The sequence below is a fragment of the Panthera pardus genome, unplaced genomic scaffold, assembly GCF_024362965.1.
Source record: "Panthera pardus isolate Hobbes unplaced genomic scaffold, ASM2436296v1 HiC_scaffold_6, whole genome shotgun sequence".
Taxonomy (NCBI): domain Eukaryota; kingdom Metazoa; phylum Chordata; class Mammalia; order Carnivora; family Felidae; genus Panthera; species Panthera pardus.
Window position 1 is genome coordinate 47098494 of NW_026526991.1, and position 23151 is coordinate 47121644.

Here is a 23151-nt window from a genome sequence, read left to right on the forward strand (position 1 = left end):
AACATTTGCGTTTTGTTAGACCCCTGTTGTGTATGAGAGACACATAAAAGGTGCTTCATCAACACCTGGTAGACTGGGTTGAATACTCTTATCAGCTTCCTGTGAAAAGATCCTAAATACAATTGTGAGCCTGTGCCGACATGGGGGTGTTAGACAGATAGAATATAAGGACCCCTTGATGTTTGGCCAGTAATGGGGTTTAGGATACACTACCCTCAAATATGGCATCTTGAATATTTTTTTTCCTTTTTTTTTACTGAGGTATAGTTAACATATGACAGTATATTAGTATCAGGCACACAGCATAACGACCCAATATTTGTATATATTGAGATATGATCCCCACAATAAACCTAGTTAACATCTGTCACCACATACAGTTACAGGATTTTTTTTCTTGTGATGAGAACTTTTAAGATCTACTCTCTTAACAACTTCCAAATATACAACACAGTATTATTGACTACAGTCACCGTGCATCCCCGTGACTTACTTATTTCATAACTGGAAGTTTGTGCCTTTTGACTCCCTTCACCCATTTTGCCCACCCTCAACCCCCAGCCTCTGGCAACCACTATTTCTATGCAGTAGAGGAAACAGCCACCTCTCATGTTCTTGAAAGAGTGGCCTCGAGTAGGAGATAAGCCTTGTCGTTCGACCCTGACCTATCTTCCTAGCTATTAGCTGTCTCTCAAGCTTCTGTGATTGTCCAAGCAGCCTATTTTATTTTTAATAGCTCCCAGTAGTTGAGGATGTGCCAGGACCCATCAGTGTCCCAAGGGGAGAATCTCAATCAGCACCTAGATTCAGGCTGATTGGAAGTTGGACCCCCAGGCTTCTGAAGAAGGCAAATATATACATTCCACAAACATAAGCCTAGCTGGCCCCCAGAGCCAGGTGATCTGGTGGTGTCCAGTGTCCCCTTGCCAGCAGTCACAAAAACCGAGACTCCAGACAAGCATACAAGCTCATTTCTGAGCTATCAGTGGGCTGTAGAGGGAGAGTGCAAAAATGGCGCCCCTTTGGCTACACTCCCTGAGAGCACTTCTGTAGTCTCTAAATGTGTGCCAAACCTGAAGCCTCCCCCTAAAACTGAAGCTCCAGGACTAGCAAGTAGGTCTCTTTCACAGAAAGGCTGGGGTTGTGTTTCAATCTGCTGTCTGGATAGTGCCCTGGGGGTGGTGGCCTGCCAAGAACGGTCTCTCCCATTGTTACAGGCTTGTCGGACCCAGGAACACATCCCCCTTGGCCACCAGCGCCAGGCCATCAAGGGGCATCTCTTAGGCAGCAGCCACAAAAACCAGGGCACCAGGGAAGGGTATAAACTCTTTTCTGTAAGATAGAGGGGAGTCAGGGCAAGACAGAGGGAGAATGCAAAGATTCTGTTCACCAAGAGCCCCTCTGAGACCTTTCCGTGTGCCAAACCAGAAGCCTGCCCCTCAGTCCAAAGTTCCTGGAAAAGCAAATATGCCTCATTCTCAGAAAGACTGGGGTGTGTTTCAGTCTGCTGTCTGCGGAGTGCCCTAGGAGTAGTGGCCTGCCAAGAACTGTCTCCCCCATTGTTACATCTTATGGGACCCAGGATCACACACCCCCCCAACCCCTGCACGGCTTCCAGATTTAGGCAGTCACGGGACATCTCCTAGGTGGCAGCGACGAAACCCAGGTCACCAGATGTAAAAACCAAGGCACCAGACGCTCCCCTTTTTCCCTCTGTGAGATACTGGCCCTTGAGAGTGACAGGCAGAGAGCATAAAGATGGCAACTACTGGCTGGAGTGAGACAGAGAGGAAGTTCAAAGATAGGACTCATGGAAAATAAGTTTGAAAAAAGAAAAAGAAAAAAAGAGGAGGAGGAAGGAGGGAAGTTTAAGAGAGAGATAGTGATTGCCAGCTTCAGCAAGGAAGAGGGAGCGCATGGAAGATGGCCCCTGCCAGCTGGAGTATAGAGCCCACACCCAAGGGAAAGGAAAAAAAAAAAAAAAAAAAAAAGATGGTGCCTGTTGGCTTTAGCAAGGCCGAGGGAAAACACCAAAATGGCATCCAACAACTTCTTTCCCTGGAGGGTATTCTTGCAGGCTCCTACCACCTTAGACCAACACTTTAAAATTAAGAAATGAGTTTCGCATAATGTTTGGGCACTTTTCAGAGGGCTGCTTCTGCACTGGCCCAGGATCGGGTGAGTCAACACACGATCCCTTTAAGAGACTCAGTTTGCCATAGCCCTGCAGGTCTGGTGGATAGGCGCCCTGTTGGTCTTCAGTGCCAGATGTTTTGGGGGCTTGTCTCTCAGATGCTGATTTTAAAAGTTGGGGTGCCAAATGTAGGGTATGAACCCTTTGATCCTTAGGGAGAAGCCCCAGGTTTTGAGTTCCCAACCAATTGGGGGTTGCCATCTTGAACCGGAACCCCCTATTGAATACTTTAAGCTGAAGGAGTTGGAGAAACAGCAAAATGGGCCCCTTCCTATACTTCTTCTCTTCAGAAACAGATTATAAAATCCCCAATTGAGGGGTGCCTGGGTGGCGCAGTCGGTTAAGCGTCTGACTTCAGCCAGGTCACGATCTCGCGGTCCGTGAGTTCGAGCCCCGCGTCAGGCTCTGGGCTGATGGCTCGGAGCCTGGAGCCTGTTTCTGATTCTGTGTCTCCCTCTCTCTCTGCCCCTCCCCCATTCATGCTCTGTCTCTCTCTGTCTCAAAAATAAATAAAAAACGTTGAAAAAAAATTTTTTAAAAATAAAATAAAATAAAATAAAATCCCCAATTGAGAGATCTTCTCCCTCTATCCGGAGGAAAGGAGTGTTCTTATCTCTGAAGACACCACCAACAAAAATCCGAACGGGCCTCACTAAATTTCCCCCAGTTTACTACACTTACCTCATACTTTTTGGCCTATCGTGTTTCTACACGACTGTCCACTTTTCAGCAAATATAGCATAAAAATACTCAGGCTTATCTGTTTCTTTAGGTCTTTATTTCCTTACGAAGGCTCCTGTGTCATGTAAAATTTGCACTAAACAAATTTGCGTGCTTCTCCCCTGATAATCTGTCTTTGTCAGTTTAATTTTGAGACCCAGCCAGGAATCTTAAGTGGGTTGAGGAAAACATTTCACTACCTTATTCTGGCATAGACACACACACACACACACACACACACACACACATATTATTCCTTCTTTTCACCACTGTTATCATCTTCTCCATCTTCCAGTCCCCTGGTCAAAAAATAACCATGTGAACACATAATTTTAATAACCTGTCAAAGTGTCATAATGGAAATGGAATGGTGCCATTTGTAAATCACTATTTACCAAAAAAAAAAAAAAAAAAAAAAAAAAAATTCTTTACATTTCAAAAGAGATTTAAATAGATGTCCTAAATTTGGTTTGTTTAAAAAAACAGTCTGTTCCAGAAAGTCTCTAAGACTTGAATAAAAAAATTAAAACACATTAAAGAAGTATTAGTGCGCAGACTTCAATAATTGTGCATTTTTCTAACACTTCAAAGGTCAGAGAACTTTGGGTCAGGGGAGAGAAAATGTCTCACCCGGAGAATATTCCAGTTGGGTTTGTGTGCTTCTCAGGAGCAGTGCTATTCTCCATGTTTTGTTGGTTTGGTTTTGCTCTTGCCACAAAGGAAACAGAAACCAGCAAGCTGCAAGGGTCGGGAGCACCGTCTCCTTGAGAGATTAGCCAAGCACCAGTTGGTTTGCATAAGGCATGGAGAGTTGCCTGGGAGGACTTTGTCCTCAAGATCCTTCTGCATCCAAGAGCACAGGAGCTAAGGTAAAGCGGTGTTTGATACATTTGCATTTCTAAAATGTTTGATATGAGTTGCTTTCACTCTGCCTCAGGGGTAAAATTATATAAAGCACTATTTGATAACAGTGGAAAGTCTGTCAGAAGATGTCCCTACATTTGCATGTATTTGTTTACATTTTGGTCTAAAATCTATATTCACTTAGGTTTCAAGCATTTCTGGCTATGGGGTGAGTCCCCAGGGTCTTTTAAATGACAGACCAAAGGTCATGATCTCACAGGGTTTGTGAGTTCAAGCCCTGGGTCGGGCTCTGTGCTGGCAGCGTGAAGCCTGGTTGGGATTCTGTCTCCTTCTCTAGCTGCCCCTCTCCCCTTGCTCTCTGTATCTTTGTCAAAATAAATACAAAATAAACTTAAAAAAAAATGACAGACCAAGGGAAGCAAGGATAGAGGTCCACAAGTTTTAGGTTCTAGGACAAAATGCAGCCTCCTGGGAGGTGTTTCTAATATAATAAAGTCCTTAGGGCACCTGGGTGGCTCAGTCGGTTGAGCGTTTGACTTCGGCTCAAGTCATGATCTCATGGCTTGTGAGTTCGAGCCCCACATCGGGCTCTGGGCTGACAGCCCAGAGCCTGGAGCCTGCTTCAGATTCTGTGTCTCCCTCTCTCTCTGCCCCTCCCCTGTTCTCACTCTGTCTCTCTCTGTCTCTCTCTGCCCCTCCCACACTCATGCGCATGCTCTCTCTCTCTCTCAGAAGTAAATAAACATTAAAAACATTAGAGGGGCGCCTGGGTGGCTCAGTCGGTTAAGCGGCCGACTTCGGCTCAGGTCATGATCTTACGGTCCGTGAGTTCGAGACCCGCGTCGGGCTCTGTGCTGACAGCTCAGAGCCTGGAGCCTACTTCAGATTCTGTGTCTCCCTCTCTCTGACCCTCCCCCATTCATGCTTTGTCTCTCTCTGTCTCAAAAATAAAGAAACATTTTTAAAAAATTAAAAAAAAAAAACATTAGAAATAAAAATAAATAAATAAATAAACACTTAATGTAATAAAATCCAACTTTCAGATCATCCCCTGATCCAACTGGCATGAGTTCAATCAAGGCCGACTCGTCGGAAGAGGAGGCTGCCAAAACAGAGCTGCCTTAGCCCAGGGTCCACGGAGGACAAGCACTGGCATCAGCAGACCCAGCACCTCTGGTGGCCATGTTGGCAGACAAAGCCCTCAACCCCTCTGCCAAGGCACCGACACTGATGGACAGTAACAGCAGTACCTTCAGCAGCTCCTTGTGGCATCTTTGGTCAGTATCAGTGGGTGAGTCGCTAAATCGGGCAATGGCAGTGACCAGAGATAACGCCTCAAAGAGCCACAAAAGAGAAAAGGAGAATGGTAACTGTCACATCACAACTAAGGACCACTGCTGTATATGAATGACATACCCTCAGGGACACTGAGAACTGGAGAAGGGGGGTGGTGGGGTGGGAGGGGGGAAGTCCTGCACAACAGGTCACAGCAGGGACAAAGAAACACAATTTTGTGATTGTATTAGTGAACGCTTCCTTCCCTCCTCCTCCCCCACCGCCTGCCCCAAGACTGGTGGGATATAGAAAACAAAGGATAGAACAGAAAAGTCTAAGTTTGTGGAAGCATAAGCTATAAATCTGAGATTCAGCCACCCGTGCTTACAGAAGGCCCAGTGGGCCACTTTATTTTTTAAGTGTATTCATTTTTTGAGAGAGAGAGCATGCACAGGGGAGGGGCAGAGAGAGAGGGAGAGAGAGAATCTCAAGCAGGCTCCAAGCTCAGTGCAGAGTCCCACACAGGGCTCGATCCCACAAACTGTAAGATCATGACCTGAGTCAAAATCAAGAGTCAGATGCTTAACTGACTGAGCCACCCAGGGGCCCCCCAGATGGGGCACTTTATAACAAGATACCACTATTGGGTTAGCAGCATTTGCTACTCAAACTTATAAATTAAGAATCAAATTCACAGCCACCTCAGCTGCTGCCAAAACCCCTGCAGCTGCCGCTGACCCCACAGGTGTCCCAGGCACAGGGACCACCTTTACCCAACTGCCGTTCCGTGAACATTTGCTAACAGAATCCTCACCCTCGCTCGCTGCTTCGTTAATGGACAGCAGAGTATCGCTCAAGACCCACGGTTCAGATTTTCTTCCTTGATCTTCTCTTTCTGGATCACCACCAACTGTTTCTTTAAAACATTGAGTTAGTACTATTAAATCCTTGAACATGAAAACTAGATGCAATTGTGAGGCTCGAGAAAGGGAGACTAGGTAATTCCACAGTAGACAGAACTGCGCTGAGGAAACAATTTGGATCATAAATGAAAAGTTCTTGCGTTGAAGATTCCACATCTGTCACCTACCAGTTGCATGGTCTCTGACTTACCCTAAGTCTCATGTGAAATGGAAATAGTAATCATTTCTGTGTCTCAGAAATATAGGGACCATAGGGGACAAAGGGGCTATACCCACGATGCTTATGATTCCCTTCCCTTCCACATTCCGTACGTGTGGAAACTATCCACCACCACACCCCGCCTGAGAGGCAGCGCTACTAACTGCATGACCCTCTCACCTGGCCACAGCTCACTAAAGCCCAGGGGGACAGCTGAGCCAGGCTCGGCCAGTCAGAAATGTGCCTTCCTCATACCTCAGCTCCACTTCCCTTTGGGTGAGCTTCGTACTCAGGCAGGCAGTCCGCCATGACGGTAAGATGGCCCCCAGCAGCTCCAGGCTTACTCCTACCTGCTTAATAAGTCCCACAGAAAACTCCCTCTTTGCTTACAGTTCCGGTCAAACTCCCAGGGATGGTTCTGATCAGCCTGAACTGGGTCATGCAGTCACCCCTAAACCAACCACTGTTGCCAAGGAAATGCCATCTTTTCTTCACTCAGGCCTGGGTCACACATTTTTCCCTGGAGTGAGGGAGTGGTATCGGCCTCACCTGATTCACAGAGATGGAGACCTGGGGGAACAGAGTTGGCCAAAAGAAAATCGGGGCGGGGGTGAGGGGGGGGTAGTGTTGCCAAAAGAAGGGGCAAGTCATACCTGGAGAACTTTTAAGAGATAGTCCATGAACACCTGAGGTGGAAAAATGAGAAGTAAACTTTCTTTAGGAAGGAAAACCTCTTTCCTTTAACATGGGCAGAGTGACCAAAAGACTGGGAGGCAGATGGCCCCTAGGGAGCCAGCCCTCGCCCACTGCACTTATCACGCCCCTACCACAGAGAGCTGGTTACCTGTGGATGAGTCAGTCACTGTCCTGAGGCTCAGCCTCCCCACCCACAGTCTCATTGCCAGTTCCCTGAGTCATCCCATGCCCCACCCAGCGTGTTTTGCTTTTCCCACGGTTCCCTCGAATCTCCTGGGACAGATGGCTGGCTGCCGGAGCCTAAGGAAAGAACGGGTGTCTTTTAGAAACAGGAGTGCCTCTCCTGTGAGCAAAGCTCGCAGAAGGGCTGGCTCAGGTGGGTGGGGGTGGTAATTATTCTCTTCGCAGTTCCCGGCGCACTTAAAAATCAGCTTCTTTCTTATAAAGAATTGATTCATAGGCAACCTCTACCTTCTTTTAATTTCCCCGTTTAAAAAAGAAACCAGACACAAAACCAAAAAACATTTGTCATTCTTTCGGAACCAGAACAGCTCAGACTTCTCTTCCTGCTTGAAGCCTTCCACCTTCCTTCCCTTCCATCCTCTTTCTCATTTACCTGAGAGCCAGCCTTATCAGCCCATCCCTGTCTGCTCACAGCACAACATCAATGCCACAGCCACAGGGATTTTCGTGTGGTGTGATGGCCGTGTGGCTGTCTGGCTCCTCCACCGGGTGGGGGGATGCCTCAGAGAGGTCACCAGTGATGCGCTGCTCCTTTCGTTCCCTAGAGTCTGGCTCATGGAAAGTCCTCCCCACAGGTTTCAGCAAAAGAGTGAAAATGAGCAAGCTGTTAACTGCACTGGGGGCTGAATGTGGGAAAGATCATCTATCGTGGAGTGTCTTCTCAGAGGCAAAGGCGCCCTTCGTGAAGTCATGAAGACTTTTGCTTCTTAGCATAATTTTGAGTAGCTTCTCTACTACAGATAATTCCAGAGACTGCTCTTGAGAGCCAAGAATATCCACACTAAAAGGAAATGTTTTTTTGGGACTTGTACAGGATGACAGGCCCGAGGTCTTACAACTCACTTCAGGGGAAAACTGCAGCAGCCTAATTACTGTCATGCTCCATGTTTGGATATAATATGAAACATTCACTGAGTGCTTTATAATTAATCTGCAATTAATTTAGATTTTCATGCAGTTGTGGTGTATGGAAAAAAAATCAGCAGTATAAATACAAACGATGAATAATAGGCTGTAGCTGACTATCAGGGTTTGAAACCCTCTAAAAGACAACAGGCCATGGATTTGCTTGTTTCTATCAGAAGCCATGTAGAGACATTTTAAATGTGTTTGGAGAAGAGGGTAATAACATCCTATTACTCCAAATGATACCAATTTAAAAAAATCACAGCGGAAGAGAGAGAACAGTTCAAATCTGGTTTACCGTTGCCATCTTGCCATACGCCTGGCAAATGCAAGGAAATTTTTTATTTACCCACCTTTCACTTAATACATGTTAACTGAGCATCTATTGAGTGCTAGGCGACATGTTTTCCACGTGAAGAAGATGGTGAATGGACAGGTAAGTCACTTGCCCTAAGTGTCATGAACTGAAACTCATTACAAGAAGCGAGAATTTCCGACTTCTTATTTATTTGTTCAAAATAATGTCTTCCCAAGGACCGTTCTTAACTGTATTCCCGTAGCGTTCACCCAGCACCTTCCACTTTACGAGAGGTCTCATGTATATATCGCTTTCAGTGTTCACAGTAACTGTCATGCAGACAGGATGATCATGGGTCCGAGTTTGCAACCCAGAAAGTAAAGTACCCAAGATGACACCAAAGGCCAACGGTTGAGCCGGGACCAAAACCAAGCTTTCCAGCTCTGACTCTAGTCCTTTTTCCAGTTACTCCGCATTTAAGCAGGAGGTCTGGCTGGTGCAGCCAACAATGGCTTGAGGACCCAACTTTGGCGAAGACGTGTTGTCAAGAGTCTTTCTAAAATGTGATCTCACACGTGTTTGTGTGGAGCCATAAGAAATTGAAGGATTGAGACTGTGATTTTCAGCACCCATCCTTTCCACCAATTATGTGGCAGAGACTTTCCAGAAATCCAGACTTTCTGGATTTCACAGAATCCAGCCAAGGGAAGATGGAGTCTACGCAGAACACTGTTGGTAAATGGGAGGTCTCTGCGGCTGCGCTGCCACAAGCTTTGAACAAACACACGTGAAAAATGTACTAGATTCTAAATCCTTGGATGCTTAAGAGCTCATCTGGCTGTTTAGAATCAGACACAAAAATCAATGACACATGTCTTTGAAGAAATGAAAGCCAAAAAAAAAAAAACACTTTCAGCTTTGCCAAGTGAAGATTTTCCTGAAGCGTTCCCCGGAATGAGGTTGGTGTGGAGCATTCTTAAGTGAGCTGTTAAGCCCTGGTGCAATAGAAATAGTTGTGACTTCGTGGCTGGTGATGGGGATTCCACTCATTTCTGTCCCTCTGCCCTCCCTCCATTCTGTGTGATGACTAAATGGCCTCTAATAAATCCTATCGGTTTACGAGACCTGGTCAGTGTAAACATCACTTACCAGCGCCATTAACACGTTAATGCCTTTTGGGTGGGTTGTGAAGAAAAAGGAATAAAATTCCTAAGGGTAAGGGATGTACTTCCAAGGACTGAATTGTCTCCCTTTGGAATGCATATGTTGAAACCCTGGACTCCAGGTATTTGGAGATGGGACCTTTGGGAGGTAATTAGGTTTAGATGAGGTCATGAGGAGACAGTTTTCATGATGGGATTAGTGCCCTTATGGAAAGAGACGGGGGCGCCTGGGTGGCTCAGTCCGTTAAGTGACTGACTTCGGCTCAGGTCATGATCTCACGGTCCGTTAGTTGGAGCCCCTGCGTCTGTGCCCACAGCTGAGAGCCTGGAGCCTGCTTCAGATTCTGGGTCTCCCTCTCTTCCTGCCCCTCCCCACTCTCACTCTGTCGCCCTCTCTCTCAAAAATTAAAAAAAACAAACAAACATTAAAAAAAGAGAGAGAGAGAGAGAGACACCAAAGAGCTTGATTCTTCCCTCTTTCTCTCCACCTGCCTGCACAGAGCAAAGACCATATGAGGACACAGCAAGGAGACAATTTTCTGCAACTCCAAGACAGAAGCCCCAGCAGACACTGAGCCTGCGGGACTTCCAGACCCCAGCACTGTGAGAAATAAGCCACCCAGTCTTAAGTTCTGGAAAGCAGCCACCTTGAATAAGACATGTCATATAGTGGAAAGGGATGAAATTCAGCACCAGAAAACCTGTGTCAACTCTTGTCCTTGCTTACCCTCTTTGTGTCCCAGTTTCCTTATCTATAGAATGGGGAACTAGAAGTCCCTTCACTCCCCATATCACAAGGTCATGGTGAGAATCCAGCGAGACGAGGTTTGTAAACTGCCAACAGAATTGCTCTTCTGTTGGAGGTCTTTAATGATGTTTTGCTGGGAATCTGCCACTAAAATTGAAATCCAAAAATTGCTTAGGCAAAAGAAGTAAAAATATGGGAAATGGGAAAAGAGGTAGGTTAAGAGCTCTACTTTTTTTTTTTTTTTTTTTTTTTTAGTGCTGGAGGGTTGAACTCATGCAAGCAAATTGTTTTAAGTGAATTTTTATGGTTTGGTTGTCTAAAAAACAATCTGACATAGCTTACAAAATCTTGTTTATTAGAACTCAAAATTCTTGTAATTCTACTTGTTTATGTTATGTGATTATTTTATATTTTATAGTGTTTATATCTTATATGGCATTTTCTATGACACTGATATACAGAATCTGACAAACTGGCAAATAATAGTTATATGAATATATATACTGGATATGAAATACAGTAACTAAGATATAAATGACCTGAGGTTAAAAATGGTACCTGTTTTTCAGGATTGAACTTATCCTATATTAGCACAAATGGCACCTGGTGGCAGTAGGTGATACTTAAGCCCAGCTCTTATGGACTTATTTTCTGACTTTTTAGAAATATATGTATTTTTTATTTTAGAGCAGATCTAGATTTATAGAAAAATAGTGAAGCTAGGACACAGAGTTCCTATAAACTCCATACCTAGTTCCCTCTATTGTTAATGTCTGTCACAACAAATGAACCAACATGGATACATTATTATTAACTAGAGTCCATACTTTATTCAAAAGTCCTTAGTTTTCATCTGTTGCTCCTTTTTGGTTCCAGGGTCCCATCCAGGACTCCACGGTGCATTCAGCTGTCATGTTTCTTTTAAGCCCCTCTTGGCTTCGATGGTTTCCCAGACTTTCCTTGTTTTTGATAACCTTGATGATTTTAAGGAGTATTGGTCAGGTATTTTGTAGAATAGCACTCTGTTTGGTTTGTCTGATGTTTTGCTCATGGTTGGACTGAGGTTATGAGCTTTGGGGAGGAAGATTTATAGACACTACTTAAATTTGGGGATATTCCAGTAGAGTCAGACAGTTCTCTGGCACAAGGAAAAATCTTTTTGGCCTGAAGCAGCATGGTCCACGGTGGATATCTCACAACTGGGAAAGTGCTGAAAATACAAAGAGAATTTTCCAGCAAAGTTTAGTAGGCTTAACTAATCCTAGGATGCCACAGATTGCCACAGGTCTCTTCATTATGTTAAATCCTTTCTTTCTGAAGATTTTCAACATAGTCTCCTGTAGTATGCTTTTTCTGTTTTGTTTTTTGTTTTGTTTTGTTTTGTTTTGTTGGGGGGAAAGACTTTCAGTTTTGTAATAGAATTTAACTTGAAAACAGTGTTTATTTGAGAGAAATCCTCTTATAGGCAATGTCAGTGAACTACCTTAGATATCTGAAACTCCATGTTATCCCAAACATAAATGCATGAATGAGAACATGGGGTCTATGTGCTGGAAAGAACTCTGTAACCCTGCTTCTCACAAACATTCCTTCCAGTGGAAGGGTCAAATTAATGAAGTCTCTCCCACACCACGAACCTGGGACATGATTTAAAAATGGAATGGAAAATACAGTCTCTAGACGCAGGTCATACCGGGACAGGCTGATAGTATACAACCCAGGACAACCAAGTCTGAATTTGAATCCAAGAAATTGCAGGGATCCTGAAATACTCCTCCCAAGAATTAACTACTCTATTTAATTTTCTACAAGGGCTATGCTGTTAGTAAAAGGTAAAACAATTTTCCAAATATAGAAAAAAACATAAACATTATGTAACACACATGCATATGTTCTGTCTGTAGTTTGGTTTTTATAGTCGACAAACACGCCTTGATGTATGTGTGAGTGTTTTGTGACTCAATCTCCTTATAACCCCAGTGTAATCATTGTAATGATTCTGTTCTGTGCAGTTGAAACAATAATAGCTTATATTTATTCACAGCCTATCTGTGCTTTACATATTTTATCTCATTTAATCCTATCTAGATACTCATTGTCCTCTTCTATAAAGAAGGAAATCAAGGGGCGCCTGGGTGGCTCAGTCGGTTAAGCGTCCGACTTCAGCTCAGGTCACGATCTCACGGTCCGTGAGTTCGAGCCCCGCGTCGGGCTCTGGGCTGATGGCTCAGAGCCTGGAGCCTGCTTCCGATTCTGTGTCTCCCTCTCTCTCTGCCCCTCCCCTGTTCATGCTCTGTCTCTCTCTGTCTCAAAAATAAACGTTAAAAAAAAAAAATTTAAGAAGGAAATCAAGACTTAGAGACGTTAAGTATCCTGTCTAAAGGTACACAGAGAAAAGTCAGGATTTGAATTCAAGGCAAGGATTGTTTGGATCTGAAGTCTCAGGTCCTACTGGGCTAAACTACCTCTGGGTCACTGAGTTTATTTCAAAATGCCTTCTGTGAGAGCAAGGACCGTATCTCTTCTTAATAGATGGGGTCTCACAATTCCATTCATATGGCACAGGTGTAGTAGTATTTGCAAACAAGGAAGAGGAGGATGTATTATTACTACTGATTGTCACTGTCAAGGTAAAAAAAAAAAAAACAAAAAAAAACAACTCTCATCTCCTAATTGACTCCCAGGCCAATAGTAAGATAAGAGAAGTCCAGCCACTCAGCAGCCTTGTCACCTGGAACTAGAGCTACAGTGGCTCAAATATCCATGTCCTAAAATACAGAAAATTCGAGGTACAGGAAGGCCAACAGATCAGGAGATGATTGCCATTGAGAAGATAGGTTGTGATAGTTTCCAAGAGAAGGGGACATGCCACATGTTGGGGGCCACACTGGGAAGCACCAGGGTCAGTCAGGAGGCAGAGGAAGTGGGGGCGAACTGTGGGCAAGAGCCTTTGTTTTGGTTTCTGTGGGAAGGAAGAAGCAAGGCAGGGTGGACACTCTGGGGACTGGCTCATGTGAATAACTTCAGCAGGCTCTGGGGCTGTGCCTAGCTGTCTGGTACCTAGCCCTGGCGTGGTTAGGGCAGGTGGAGTGTGAGAGCCCAATAAAGGAGGTGGGTTGCAGTGTGGACTCTGGACTGTTTGGCTTGTATTTGAAAAGCACTCACGGACAAGTTGTTTACTATTTCTAGGAATTGGCTAACCTTAGGAGGTAGAGTCCCCTTAAGGTCAGTAAGACCCCCAAATGTCAAAATGTTTGAATACAGAAAATAAAAACATTGTTGATAGACTCCAGCTAAGAGGCTTTCTGGCCATTCTAAATTGGGAAAGGCATATGAATGTACCCATAAGCCAGGCAGAAGTATCCAAGAGCTAATTTAGCTGAAAACAATAGAGATGGGTCGTAATGCCGTCATATGTAGAGGGAGAAGAAAACAAAACCAATGAAAGCTGGAAAATAACCTGGGCCTAGATTATCTGGGCTACCTTAAAAAATTTGTCACAAGTTAGTGCTTCATAAGAGAGCACACAAAACTTAGTGTCCATCAGGCATTAGGCATTAGAGGGTAGAATTGCAACTACTTCTCTTATCCAAATCATTAACAAGCAACATTCTGCACTCTAGTATATGTCGTTTTTCTCTCTCTCTCCCTCCCTCCCTTCCACCTTCCTCTCCCTCTCTTCCATAAACACATAGCAATAGTTTGCCTAAATGTGAGCTCATCTGTGAGACACTACCCATCCGTCCCCCTAACACACACCATATCACACACTGTTAAGAGTCTGTGTTTAGTGGGCCCACGTTGGCAGAAATGGGCCTTTTTGTTTTTCTCGAAAGCTACAGTAAGAAATACATAACACAAAGTAGACTCTGACCTGCGTCTTTGGCCTCACAGATTCCTTAATACCAGAAGCAGTATTTTCAAGCCCAACAGTGCTGTTTACTCCAGGAAGAGTTTTCTTCATAATCACGGGAAAATCAAAAACCACACTATCTCAAGTTGCCGGCAAACACTTTATTCTCCTCATTAACGTCTCAAAACTGTCAGAAGCCAAAGCTTGAAAAAGCCCTACGGCAATAAATGTGAATGTTTTACAAAGAGAAGAATGAGATTGCAAGAGGTTATGTTTCTGTTCGCCGTATTTTTGAGTATTTTTCCTTGGCGAAGTCCTCAACCAAATTCGAATACATCAGACACAGTGCCGATAGAAGTAAAAGAAGTAATCTGTAAAGAATATCCCAGCAAAATAAGGATCCGTTGAACAGTCAGCTAAATCCTGTCAGAACAGAAGAAAAAAGGAGAATGACTAATGTAAGAATCAGTTAAAGTAATTGACTGACTGAATTGAATTGATCGATGGATTGATTTAATGGTCTGTTTCTTTCTCACCGGAAAAGAAAAAGGAAAAGGGGGGAAAAAAAGAAAGAAAGCTTACCGGTGCAGCTACACGGAAGTGGTATGTGCTGTCAAAGAATGGGGCTACAGGGAGGCTCCAAATGTGCTGATAGCCCTAAATAATGAATGAAAGAGAGATCCATTTCATAACCACATTTTACACTCAGTTGGAAAGACTATAGTCTGAGAAAGCATTTCCTTGACTACTCTAGGAAAGGTATCCGTGACAACAGCTTTTGATAGGAGTCGCTAAAACAGTCTGCAGTTTCTGAAGGACACATGGAGGATGCTGAGCAAAGCCCTGTGACCAGGGTCAGCCAGCAAGGAGAAACAGCGGCATTTGGCTCGCAGCATCCCTCTCCTGGTGGGGAACAGAGGCTGTGCCGCAATTCTAGACACACTTCTGGAACAGGGACGGAATGCCCAGGGGCTGGAAAACATTACCTGTGTCATCTCCTGGGAGACCTCTTGGTGGCTTTGTATCCCTTTGGCTTCCCTTTTACTATGGAAACATATATTTCCAAGGGTGAAATTGCATTGGAAGACTATCAATGGTTCTGTTGTGCTTCAAGAGACAAAGGAGAGAAAGGGCAAATGGAAAGCAGTTACCAGCTCCACTAGGAGATACCTTGATAAAAAGAGGTGCGAATGGGAACGTAACTTGGAAATCCATTCAAAGTTTCCTGCAGGCATTTTATTACACAAAGCTCATCAATGCCAATATGCCCATTCCCATCTCATTATTACAGAAAGAAACTCAGTCTCAGATGATTACTGTCATGGACTTAATGTTTGTGTTCCCCTCCCCCAAATCCATATGCTGAAATCCCAACTTCCAAAGTGATGTGTTAGGCAGTAGAGTCTATGGGAAGTGATTAGGTCTTGAGCATGGAGCCTTCATGGGTGGGATTACTGATCTTATCGAAAGGACCTCAGAGAGCTCTCTTGTTCCTTTGCTATATGGACACAGTGAGAAGATGGCCTTCTATGAAACAGGAAGCAGACCCTCACCAGAGGCCAAATCTGCCAGTGCCTTGATATGGGACTTCCCAACCTCCAGAAGGGTGGAAAATAAGTGTTTGTTAAGGCACTCAGTCTATGGTATTTCTGTTATAGCAGCCTGAATTGACCAAAACAACTACTGGGGTAGCATATGATATTCCCTAAGATCTAATCTCGTGACTTAAATCACCCTAGCATCAGAAGTTCTTATCCCCACAGATTAGAAAATACTTTTTGAAGATACCCATTCTCTTTTCTCTGGCAACTGAATGTGCATCTACCTGAAGTTTCCAGGATTTCAGATTCTACACACCCCTGATCTGAGGAGATAGTGTTTGAAGCAGCAAGGTGCACAAACACAGGAAGGGATGTGGGGGTGAGCCCCATTAGAATTTACCTCCCTTAAAAGCTATCAGAGTAGAAGTCCTGCCAGAAAGAATGACTCTTCTCTGGAGGTTAGCCCATTAATTATCATCAAGAGGCTGAGATCCATCTGTCCTTGGAAATGATCTTATTGCACAAGTGGGACAACCTACGATCTCAGTTGAGTATGTGTGTTATTTTTAAATCACACATATTGGACAAATGGCTCTTCACCTAAAAAGCCTGATTTAGTGGCTCAAGATGGTTTTCTGCCACTTCAGGGGACATACCGTGTCAGCTTACTTCCTGCCATTGAAGCTAGGAATGAAGGAGGAAATGCTATTCCAGGCTACTCAGGGGGTGCTAGAAAACAGTACATTTAGCTCTTGCTCTGCATGAAATGTGATGGGCTCTGAGTCACGAAACACTTGCTGCTTGAAACAAACCTTTCCAAGGCAAGCCGTTGGGTTGAGTGTCATGAACTCAGTGTAGAAGCAAAGTTGAGGAGGGAAGAGGTATGAAGCCCAAGTGAAACAGAAGAAGGGACAGATGGAGGAGGAGTAACAGAGCTGGGAAAGCAGAGAGGGAGCGTGGAGGACAGAGAAAAGGAAAAGAGAGGCAGAAAACAAAGGGGAGAAGAGAGGAAATGTGGAGAGGGGGGAGAAAAGGAGAGACTATAATCAAGAGACGCAAAATAAAAACCATCTATCTTCCTGATGAGCAGCTCATTGCATAATTTGAATGAAGTGGGTCGAAAGTCTTAGAAGTACCATAGTTATTTTAAATATTTGGTACGAATAGATTAAATTAGAGCTTTGTGATTTTGAAGGAAAGGTACTGATAATAAAAGCTACAATTGAGGCGCCTGGGTGGCTCAAGTTGGTTAAGCGTCCGACTCTCGCATTTGGCAGAGGTCATGATCTCACGCTTTTGTGAGTCTGAGCCCCACATCTGTGATGCCACCACAGAGCCTGCCTGGGATTCTCTCTCTCTCCCTCCCTCTCTGCCCCTCCTCCACTCACACTGTCTCTCTCTCAAACAAAATAAAATAACTTACAATTTTTATATAAAAAAAAGAGCTATCATTTATTAAGTGTCTCATATGTGCCAGGAAAGGGCAACGTTTTTACATCTCTCATCTCACTGGGAAGGCAGGAAAGTGATGGTTTAAAGGATGGGCTGAGTTTGAAACCCAACTCTACCATTTACTGTCTGCGAGTTTCAGGACAAGTGTGTTTGACCTCCCTAGACCTAAGTGTTCCCATCTGAAAAATATAAACTAGAAGAGAAATACCTAACTCAGAGGGTTATTGTGAGGATTATATGACCCACTATTAAAGTGTAGAGTGTGTGGCATAGGCTCTGTGCTCAGCAAATGGTAGTTCTTAATTTCACTATTCTTAACAGCGGTTCCCACAGCAGCTCTACTTGTTCCGGTCTTATTTCAAACTTGTTTTACAGACAAAAACAACTCAGAGAGGATAAGTAGTTTCTCCAAGGTTACAGAATTAGTAAGTGGCAGAGACAAAATCTGAACCCTGGTCTGCCCAACTCCAAACTCTGACTCCTTGAACTCCCCTGGGGAGAGGGGGGTGGTGTCGGCCTCAGCATTGCTACCAGCGACTCTCCCAACTGCCCAGCCCCCCAACCCGGGGACTGTGCTATTACTCTTGCTCCTACCCTAATTCAAAGGGACACAGTGGCGGGGGGGGGGGGGGGGGGGGGGGGGGGGGCGGGGGGGGAGTCTGCAACTTGAGAGCATCAAACCCAAAACTGCTCCCATTTTACAGGTGCTGAGTGTGAATCCTTAGGGTCTTTCCATTCACTGGAGGAGCCTGGAAGATCCCAGCCTTCATTTTGAAAACTCCCTAGAGCTGGCCCACCTCTCAAGCCAACTACCATCCGCCGGCATGGACTGATAACTTCCCACCTTCTAACTTACTGATCAACTGTGAAGTAAGTTCAGACTTCCTGTTCAGATAATGATAGAAGCGGAACTGTTTTCTACAGTTATGCACTTACTTGATTTCCAGAGAGAATTTGACATTGGCAGGTGTGTGCTTATTAACAGGAATATTGTAATTGTAGTTTCCAGAGCTAATTATGGAAAAAAATAAAACCACAAATCAAAATACACAGGAAAGGCTTCAAAAGGCTTTTGTTACTCATTAAATACTATGTGAACTGTGAAATGCTCTATAACAAACACAGAAAATCAAATTTAGCACAGGAGAGTTCTACGTTTTCCAGAGATGTACCTGTCAAATTTCAAAGTGATCTCTTTTAGGTCTTAATATATAAAGTATACCACAGAGATTTACGGTTTGTTAGAACACACAGACAAAATGACGGGAAGCCAAATCCCAGGCCAAATGCATAAAACTGAGCACACCGGAAATGACTCCAGTCCCTGTTAAGGAGACACAGATTTCGGAAGACAAATGAGGCAAAGGCAAACTAACAATCCCTCTGGAAAGGAGGACTGGAAATAATGAATACCAGCTTTTCTATCCTGAATCGCTCCCTTTTCGGCAACATTAGCAGGAAATACCATGCACGTTCAGAACTTGAATCAACTAGTGTTATTATAGTCTGAATCACCATTTCATAAGGGAGAAAACTGCACCACAGAAGGACTTATACAGAGACACGCCCCCAACCCCCCGACCCCCACCCCCCCATACACACATCCCCTTTAAGAGAGATACTTGGGAGAAAGCGGGACTTCCTGGGACTCATACTGGAATGAAAACCCCAGCAGAAAAGCATATTATATCTAACACAAATTCTTATGTCCGGGCCATACCTTGAATTATATGGAGAAACAAAACCAGGTAAGTTGGAAAAAGAGCCAGGGTCATTTTAGATTCTCTTTAATAACACTAAAGTAGGTTGTTAAAAATGAGGAAGCAGTTGTTAAAACTGATCTGAATTGAGATCAGGAGAGCCTTGTTCTACCAGAGGAAGCTTAGAGAAATGGAATTTACTTCCTACCACATGCCCCCCAGCATCTGCATGCAGTAGTATCTCACAGATGAGAAATGGACACTCAGGGGGAATGAACTTACCTTGTCAAAGTTCTGGTATTTGAACCCGAATCACCCTACTCTTCTTCATTATGTCACCCTAACATAGTAATTAATGTCTGTCTCTGAATTGTTTAAGCTCACTGAAGCTCAGGTTCCTTAATGGCAGAATGGGGATCAACTAGACCAACCTCATAGGGACTTTGTGAGAATTCGATGACATAACGAATGTCAAAGCCATAAACAAATCATAATGCACCAGACAACTTATTTTTAAAGCTCAGTATAATCAAGCCTGAAGCCTGAAGCCTACATTACATTAGGTTGAAAAAAGCAATAAGGCTGAGAATGCAAAGGATTTGTGACACCAGTTCCAAATACAGGGCCTTGCCTTTAACCTAGCAGTTACCCAGTACATATTTATCAAAGAAAGAAAATTACCTGCCCACTCTTAATGCCTTCAACTTGCATATTGTGCTTTCTGAAGCTACTTGTACTCTATGCTCCTAAATGCGTCATTACCTTACGGCACACGACAGACATGGATGTTGCTGATAACTTTTTCAGTATCTGGATTTTTTTCCTCCTAACTGAAAAAGCTAAAATAAGCTATATTATTTAGCAATTAAAACAATGGTACTCCTTGTTATTAAAATGTGTAAATGTCAGCTCACTCATTACTTGGAGCCATCAGTAACAATGTCTTTCTTGTCTATAAAATTAACCAGCAGCTCTGGGCCTATGGTATGTGTCCTCAGAGAGTCAGCCACAGACCTGCCCTCTAAGCTTTTTGCCTTGGCTTTACCCATTAAAGTGGGAGACTGGAATCGTGGGAGCCTTGGTTTATTGATATTTGCTAATACCAACCATTTTATGATTCCCTCGTCCACCGTGTAACAAATGTGTTTTCACTTAAGGAGCAATGTAAGCACACATCGATTTTACCATGTAGTTCTAGCTTTCATTCCAGTCTCAGAAACCCAGAGCCCTGAGTAAATTCCAGAAACAATCGAGGTATAATGGGGAGGCTTACCCACCCGCACTGGTGGTCTCCATTGCAATACCGATGATCTATTACTTGCTGGATTTCCATAATCTGAATAGAACTAATGGTTGTGTCAATCCCTGAATTGAGAAGAAATAGAGAAAAGAAAGTAAACTCTTCTGCAGAGGACAGGAGTATTGTGCTCCAGCAAAGTCTCCAAATTACTGAATGTGAAATAAGAGTTTCCTAGATAAATGGGTTCCATTTGCATTCAAATGGAAAAAGAAGGAGAAGGGCAGGGAGAAGGCTTCTGTTGTTGTTGTTGTTATAGTAAATTTTAAGAAAACTAATAAAAATCCAGGTTCCAATAGGCAGCCTCATCACATCCAAAAGAATTTCTGGACCCTGGAAGTCCTACTAAATTGACATTTATTGAAAATGGAGAGTACAATATGAAATGCCATCTGGCCAATAAAGATGGCTTTTAAAAACTCAGAAAACAGAAAACAAGCTAAAAATACAGTTAGAATAGAAAAAAAAAGGCAGAGAGTTCAAATAAATTATTCAAATCCATGGAGATAAACCTCAACAGGTCCAGTAGTGAGAGACCAACTCTAATGTCTCCTTAATGGTTAGGTGGGCGTTGATTCTAAAAACATGATCCCTATGAGTGTTCTGGCAGGGTGCAGCCTTCATCCCTGTTCCTCACTCCAGTGATGCTTTTACAGCTTGTTGTTACTCTACCTGGCTCCACAAAGTCAAAGAATAGTCATGTAAATGTAAACTCACAGTCAGTCCCCCAGTCAGGGCTGGTTAGCGCATCTCTTGCCAGGAATGACATGCTTCTGTCTTCTGAAGAAGAAAATACTCTGTCAATCTTTAATGCTTGGTCAGGATGAGAAGAAACCTAGTAGGAGCCCCTCTTTGTCTCTGTCAGTTGAATGTTTCCCCTCACTTTCTCTCTCCCACCTTTCAACCCATCCAATCCCTACCCCATTTCTTACAGATCTAGCATATTCTCACCTTCTTCCAAGAAGCCATCTGTTTTGGGTTGATGTGTGTTCCCCAAATTCTTACGGTGAAGCCCTCACCCCTGAGAATATGACTGTATTTGGAAATAGGGCCTTTAAAGAGGCCGTGAAGTTAAAACGAAGCTGCTATGCTGGCCCTACTCTAATCTGACTGGTATCCCTCCCCATAGGAAGAGACACGCAGAGACACTAGGGGTGTGCAGAGACAAAAGACCTTGCAAGGACACAGCACAAAGGTGGTCATCTGTGAGTCTAGGACGGAGGCTTCAGAAGAAACTAGACCTCCTAACACCCTGATTTTGCACTTCTGGCCTCCAGAATTGTGAGCAAATAAATTTTGTGGTTTAAGTTGTCCAGTCTGTGGTTTTTTGTTATGGCGGCCCTAGCAGATCAGATCACTGTGGCCCACAGTCCCCTCCTTTCCAGTGTCATAGCATTACTACTGAACCATCTATATGGTGATTAATTAGTGATAGATCTGTCTCCACATCCAAAGCCTGTCATCTCTGTTTTATCATTTAACTCGTCTGTATTTTTGCCCTTTCTTGACAACTCCAGAATAGGGAACCTCTATTAAAATTCTTTGATTCCTCTGTAAGTCCTACCATAATATGATCCACACAGGAATAAAAGAACACTTAAAACTCAAGGTCAGGACTGTGCTGCAGCTGAAGAGAAGAGTCAGATCACTGGTGCAGGGCCAGAGCTCGCTTGTGAGGAAGGAAGTGGGGGAGTGGTTTTGACCCCGTCATAGCCAAAAAGTCATTTTAAAAGCAATTTTGGAAAGGTAACTACTGAGATGATTGTTGTTAAGGCTTTGGGGGAAAAAAACCCCAGATATCCTTAAAGTGAATAGTGAAAGCAATTATTTAGTGGGTTGCTAAACAAGCTTTTAAAAAGAATTTTAAAGTTTTTGCATTTTTTAATTTTGCTGATTTTTCTCAAGTATGTGTACTCTTTATTGTATTCCTTCATTTGCATTAAATAATATGTTTATATCTCTCTACACAGTTTTGGGGAAAACACAGACAGTAACCTTAATTAGGAAGAGACATAAGTTAATACAATGTGTGCTACTCTCAGGAAGAAAAGAGAGACAAGATCTATTCAACTTTCTGCATGGAATTTCAGGATAGAAAGCAAACGCAAGAGTGCACGTTACTTGGGGGCCATCACTCCTAAGTAAATCTGCCCTGGTTAGTACTTCTTACACTAGGCACACAGGCTTGTTTGCCTGTCAGCAAAACCAACCGTGAGCTTCTGGAACATCACACACATCCTGTGCACTGCCATAGCCCCAGGCAAGGCAATGCTGGGCTCTCCGCAGATGCTCAACAAATATTTGTGGGAGGATGGAAGGAAGAGAGGCAGGGAAAGAAGAAGAGCCAATCATATACCCTGTAGAAAAATGTTTCCTCTTACACACTCAAAGGGGAAATTGCCAGCGGATGGGTACAGACGATGCTGGGAATGGATATGGGAACCTGGGCTCCTTTGCCCCATTGGCAAACGGGAGTGAGATAGAACTTGAAGGAGAGGCAGGTTTCCTCAGGATCTTGCCTAACATGATCCTTTTCATTAAGAAGAAATGGATCATGATACATGAGGATTTCCTAGAAAATTGAATATATATTTCCCTTTAGATATAAATATATGTGCTGCCTAAAAGGCCTCTAGATTTCTTGGATTCCAGCTATTTCAATAATAATTGTCAGTACATATCCCCTGCTATGAGTTTTGCTTATGACTGCTTCCACAGAAGGCTGTGAATTTATAAAGCAAATGAGGCATGAAACGAAGGGGAAACCAGGGGTGCCTGGGTGGCTCAGTCGGTTAAGTGTCCGACTTCGGCTCAGGTCATGATCTCATGGTTCGTGAGTTCAAGCCTCACATTGGGCTCTGTGCTGACAGCTCAGATCCTGGAGCCTGTTTCAGATTCTGTGTCTCCCTTTCTCTCTCTGCCCCTCCCCTGCTCCTGCTCTGTCTTTCTCTGTCTCTCAAAAAATAAATAAATGTTAAAAAAATTTTTTTTTAAAAAGAAGAGGAAACCAGAACTTCTCCATCCTGTATGCTTTTATTCTTTACCTTTTTTTTTTTTTTTTTTTTACTTTCCCGCTGAA

The 23151-nt window shown here is 43.7% G+C and overlaps 1 protein-coding gene and 1 long non-coding RNA gene across 5 annotated transcripts in view; one reads left to right on the forward strand and one right to left on the reverse strand.

The window, feature by feature from the left end:
- LOC109270505 (uncharacterized) overlaps nt 1-21387 on the forward strand; it is a 36978-nt gene extending 15591 nt beyond the window's left edge. Inside the window, exons 5-8 of the long non-coding RNA XR_002081563.2 lie at nt 3635-3783; nt 4822-5055; nt 9982-10142; nt 21206-21387. This is a non-coding gene — a long non-coding RNA (uncharacterized LOC109270505). The remainder of the gene's footprint in view (nt 1-3634; nt 3784-4821; nt 5056-9981; nt 10143-21205) is intronic.
- MYRFL (myelin regulatory factor like) overlaps nt 14010-23151 on the reverse strand; it is a 126082-nt gene continuing 116940 nt past the window's right edge. For all 4 annotated transcript variants that reach the window (XM_019455084.2, XM_019455083.2, XM_019455082.2 and 1 more), the window contains exons 20-25: nt 20790-20852; nt 20053-20140; nt 18012-18086; nt 15069-15189; nt 14665-14739; nt 14010-14505 (exon numbers count right to left, since the gene is read on the reverse strand). In XM_019455084.2, the coding sequence (XP_019310629.2) occupies nt 14419-14505; nt 14665-14739; nt 15069-15189; nt 18012-18086; nt 20053-20140; nt 20790-20852 (509 nt within the window). In that variant the 3' untranslated portion in view covers nt 14010-14418. The remainder of the gene's footprint in view (nt 14506-14664; nt 14740-15068; nt 15190-18011; nt 18087-20052; nt 20141-20789; nt 20853-23151) is intronic.